Consider the following 5,226-nt stretch of genomic DNA (forward strand, 5'->3'; position numbering starts at 1 on the left):
TCATTCATAAGGGAAAAAATGAACAAAGAGCAGGAAAAGCATTGCACATTTTAATTTTGGAAAATACACACAGCAGAGAAATCTTTTAGGTTGTCAATTATACATTGGGGTCTTCAGTAGTTCCAGATGCAGTTAAATAAGTACAGCAACTCATAATGAATGAAAATCTCATGGAAGCCAAGAATGTGGAAAATCACTAAGTAGTTCCAGTAACTTAAAGTAAACAGCATTCACAGGAGCAAGAAATTCTATGATAAAATCTTTCTGAGAGGCATTTTAAAAGCCTGAAAATTCATGAAATATATCACAGAAAAATAAAAGTTGTATAAGTAAAGTCAATGCTGGAAAACATTTATTTGTTAAAACTTCATTAAGATCCAGAAATAATCCAGAAATCGTATTTTTTTTAAATGTGGGAACCTCTAGTCATACATCTTTCTAAAATACCTGATGACGAATAGTAGCATAAAAACAAAGAGACATAAACACAGAATCTAGACATAACTTTTGTGGCCCTTACATTACTTTCAAGCAATGGAATAAACACAGTACAGTTGAAAAAATTAGTGAATATGAGAAATATTCAAAAGTTATCTCAACAACACTTAAAAGTGCACAGAAGGTGATGGCAGTTCCATTTCATGGTAAGAGTTTATAGAACAGACCCAACCAAGGCTACTAGCTGAACCCCTAACAAAGAAAAACTACACACACACACACACACACACACACACACACCAGGAGCTGGAATAGAGATTCAGCAGTTAAAAGGAATTGCTAGTTTGGAGGGGATCTAGTTTCAATTTCCAGAGCCACATTGTGTGGCATAATCAATCATCTGTAATTCCAAATTCAGTGGATCCAATACCCTCTTTTGACTTCTTCATGAAGAAGGCATGCATGTGGTACACTATCAGGCAAATCATTAATACCCCTAAAATAAAATAAGTATTTAAAAATTTAAATAGATACAAGTATACAATGTATAAGCAAAATTTGTAGAAGGGTATTTTTACTTTATTAATTTGTTTAAAACATTTTTTTACTCTGTGGAAGTTTCATAAATTCACACTATGTATGCTGATCATCTGGACGCATCACTACCTCCCATCAGCTTCCCTATTGCACCTCACACTATCTCCTTCCCACCATCATAATCTATTTCTATATTTTTGATATTAATTTTTCCCCAAACCCAATTAGTGTTGTTCACATGCAAATGGGTATCTACTAAGGCATGAAAAACTAATAATGCCATATCTCTAAAAGAGAGTGACTTCCCCTTCCTAATTATTCATAAAACTATTCCAATATAGATGGAACTTAAGGTTACCTCCACAACTTGTGCTGGAATTTTGACTGGCTTCAAAATTTGACCACAGATATGGTATGGATAACTGTACGTGTTATGAGTTGGTGCATAGAACATCCACATCCTATCCAGAAGTTGCTATCTTACAGCTCTCTCTGCATCTACTCCTCATCTTTGAATTTTACCAAGCTTTAAGTGCTTGATATGCATGTCAACATAGAGGTCGCTGTATGAAAGTTGTACACATGTATATATCTCCAAGTCTCAAATGTACATTCAGCCTAATATCTTATTAATGAGAAGTCCACTAACAAACAAAACTTTAGACATAAAGATTTTCCATTCCCCAAGAAGCAGAAAGGGCTCCTTAGAGTGAGCTACTAACAATGGGTCCTTGGTTAATGATGAACCTGAACTAGGGAGGATAGCTCCAGAGCTTAGTTAGCTCTTGAGACACCTGGCTAGAGGAGGTACTGTAAGACCCCCAAAGCTGGGCCTCTGCTCAAGTCCCGGGATGGCCAGCACCCCAGTGTCCTGAGAGAAAACCACACCTGATGCAAACTGCAAGAGGTTTTATTATCAGCTGCTGTGCAGGACAGGGGAGTTCGACCCTGAGTGGTGACAGTAGGGGGCTTTTAACAGCTAGCTAAGGAATTGGGAGGAGTTGGGAGGAGAGTTGGGAGGAGTTGGGAGGAGTTGGAAGGAGTGTTGGCTACAGCTCCTTTCTGGTGAGGGGGGAGTGAACTGCAGCCTCCTCTCTGGCTTCTATCTCCATGTCCTTGGCACAGGAAGGCAGGCATTTCTGGTTGTACAGTATAGAAACAAAAAGGTCTTTTGCTGGCTATAGAGAACAAAGAGCTTCTTTCTAGCTGTATTTTTAAAGATCAGGGATCTTGGGGAACATCCAGGGACTTTACCTTCCAGGGAGAAACGCTCTAAGTCGGGGTCTCACACTACCAAGGCCAGAATAAAGCTAGTTTCTAAACCTCTTCAAGGTCTCACCAAATATAATGAAACTAACAAAATAGCAACTAAAAAATGAAATAATGTTACTAATTTGCCCACTACAAATCATACTAGATGTTACCTAATATTTCTGGAAAATTCCTCCAGCCCTGCATAAAAGGGGCTACAGGCTCCTATAGTGGTCGCCAATTTAATGAGTCATGAATACTGTATGTTGGTAGTTTCTACAGAATAAATGCTTTTGCTTTTGCATATCATTTGAGTCTGGGGTCTCTAGGACCCTAACACTAAGAGTGTCCCTTTTACCTCCCCAACTGCAAATAACTATCTGTTCTGTGCTTATATTTCAAGTTCCTTGATATATATGACTAAGTCCATGGAAAATGGAGAGCAAGGATGATACCAGTATATTGATGGTAAGTATCTTATTGCTCTGAAAATCACTCGATCAAATATATATGACCAATAAAATATAGACCTTTAAAAGTCATGAATTATGTTTTTATTAAAGAAAATATTTTCTCATGTAGCAACATAATTATACATTTACAGAAGTAAATAAAATAAAATAAAATAAAATAAAATAAAATAGTGCTTCAAGTACATTGTTGACATGAATATTAAATTAGCCACTTTCCTTAAATCAATTTATTTTCACAATATTTCTGATTCTCAAAAGAGAGAGAATTGAGGAGAGAGGGACAGAGGGAAAGGCAGAGGGAGAGGTCCTGACTTTTCAGAGGAATACCTCTTTCTTGCTTTGATTGCAATATTCTACTCAAAGTGTGAAAAATATGGGACCTGAGCTCTAGGAAAAACAGAAGTCTTGTGATACAACACAAACCATTCTTTGCATGCTTTCTAAGTCCTTAATGACAAGGTTGTAGAGCAGAAGTCTTCAGTTAGTTTCATTTTTGTAATTTTGTAACCTATAGCCTCACAATGCAAACTGGCCCAACCAAATTTCCTTAAACCTATACAGGCAGAACATGCAAAACAGCGGACAAGTTGTATCTTGATTAGCATATCTGCATTGTGAGTTTGCATTTATTTCTTAAATCATCTGATTAATATTTAGGATATGGTAAGGGCAAACACTTACTTGCTAAGACTCACCAGAGAATTACAGGGAAAAAATTACTTAAGAAAATATGTCAATTAAATGCCAAACAGGAAATGTTCAACTTAATATGTTTTCAGAGACTTCAAAAGGAGCAGAACAAAGAGAAGAAAAAATTTAACTGCACAGTGAATGGGCCACTTGGTCACCCAGTGACAGGCAATGCTGTTATATGCCAAGCTTTCTATGAACATGGAATCTGTCCTTCACAACTTTGCCACTGTAGTAATATATGTGGAATTTATTTTTGGGAATCTGAGCAATGGATTCATAGTGTTGTCAAACTTCTTGGACTGGGTCATTAAAAAAAAAGCTTTCTTTAATAGATAAAATTCTTCTTACATTGGCAATTTCAAGAATCACTCTCATCTGGGAAATATATGCTTGGTTTAAAATTTTATATGATCCATCTTCCTTTTTAATTGGAATAGAATTTCAAATTATTTATTTTAGCTGGATCCTTTCTAGTCACTTCAGCCTCTGGCTTGCCACAACTCTCAGCATCTTTTATTTACTCAGAATAGCTAACTGCTCCTGGCAGATCTTTCTCTATTTGAAATGGAGACTTAAACAACTGATTGTGGGGATGTTGCTGGGAAGCTTGGTGTTCTTGCTTGGATATCTGATGCAAAGGATGCTTGAAGAGAGGTTCTATCAATATGGAAGAAACACAAGTGTGAATACCATGAGCAATGACTTTGCAATGTGGACGGAGCTGATCTTTTTCAACATGGCTATGTTCTCTGTAATACCATTTACATTGGCTTTGATTTCTTTTCTCCTGCTAATCTTCTCTTTGTGGAAACATCTCCAGAAGATGCAGCTCATTTCCAGAAGACACAGAGACCCTAGCACCAAGGCCCACAGGAATGCCTTGAGAATTATGATCTCCTTCCTCTTGCTCTATACTATGCATTTCCTGTCTTTTCTTATATCATGGATTGCTCAAAAGCATCAGAGTGAACTGGCTGATATTATTGGTATGATAACTGAACTCATGTATCCTTCAGCCCACTCATTTATCCTGATTCTAGGAAATTCTAAATTAAAGCGGACTTCTCTTTGTATGCTGAGGCATTTGAGATGTAGGCTGAAAGGAGAGAATATCACAACTGCATATAGCAACCAAGTAACTAGCTTTTGTGTATTCTGTGTTGCAAACAAATCCATGAGGTAGTTGTTCAAGGATTTCTTCCTTGACTTATTGTATCATGAAAGTCATATGGGGGAGTCTGAAAGAGCTATCTTCTGTAAGCAAGGTTTGTATACAGTAGTGGGGCTGGGACACCAACCCAAGCACAAAACCTTCTAGCTATAACCTATCCTGGCTGCAAGATATGCTGGAACAATGGTGGCTTAGAAATTGTGGGACTGGCAAAGCAATAGCTAGTCTAACTTGAGGCCCATTCCACAACAGGAAGCTCATGCCAACTCTGCCTGGATGGCCAGGAACCAAAATCTTGATGGCCCAAAGACCTATGGTAAACTGAACACTACTGGAAAAAGAAAGACTCATGTTAATGATCTATCAAATATATCCTAATGATATTCTGATAGACTCATATATCAGTCCCTGTTCTAATCATCATCACTGGGACTCCTTCCCAGCACCTGATGGGAGCAGATAGAGATCTACATCCAAATAGTAAGTGTATCTTGGGGAACTCCACTTAAGAATAGAAGGAACAATTATGAGAGCCAGAGTGATCCAGCAGGAGAACACAGATCACAGAATCAACTAAGCAGCATGCATAGAGGTTAATGGAGACTGAAGTGGCAATCACAGAGCCTGCATGGGTCTACACTAAGTCCTCTGTGTATGTATTGT

The 5,226-nt window shown here is 37.7% G+C and overlaps 1 protein-coding gene across 1 annotated transcript; it reads left to right on the plus strand.

The window, feature by feature from the left end:
• Window positions 1-3,530: 3,530 nt before the first annotated feature.
• On the plus strand, window positions 3,531-4,575 carry LOC110297041 (taste receptor type 2 member 102-like). Its single transcript, XM_021165838.1, is given in 2 exon segments — window positions 3,531-3,701; window positions 3,703-4,575. Coding segments are annotated over 2 exon segments (1,044 nt in total).
• The last annotated feature ends 651 nt before the right edge of the window (window positions 4,576-5,226 follow it).

This window comes from Mus caroli, chromosome 6 (genome assembly GCF_900094665.2).
Source record: "Mus caroli chromosome 6, CAROLI_EIJ_v1.1, whole genome shotgun sequence".
Taxonomy (NCBI): domain Eukaryota; kingdom Metazoa; phylum Chordata; class Mammalia; order Rodentia; family Muridae; genus Mus; species Mus caroli.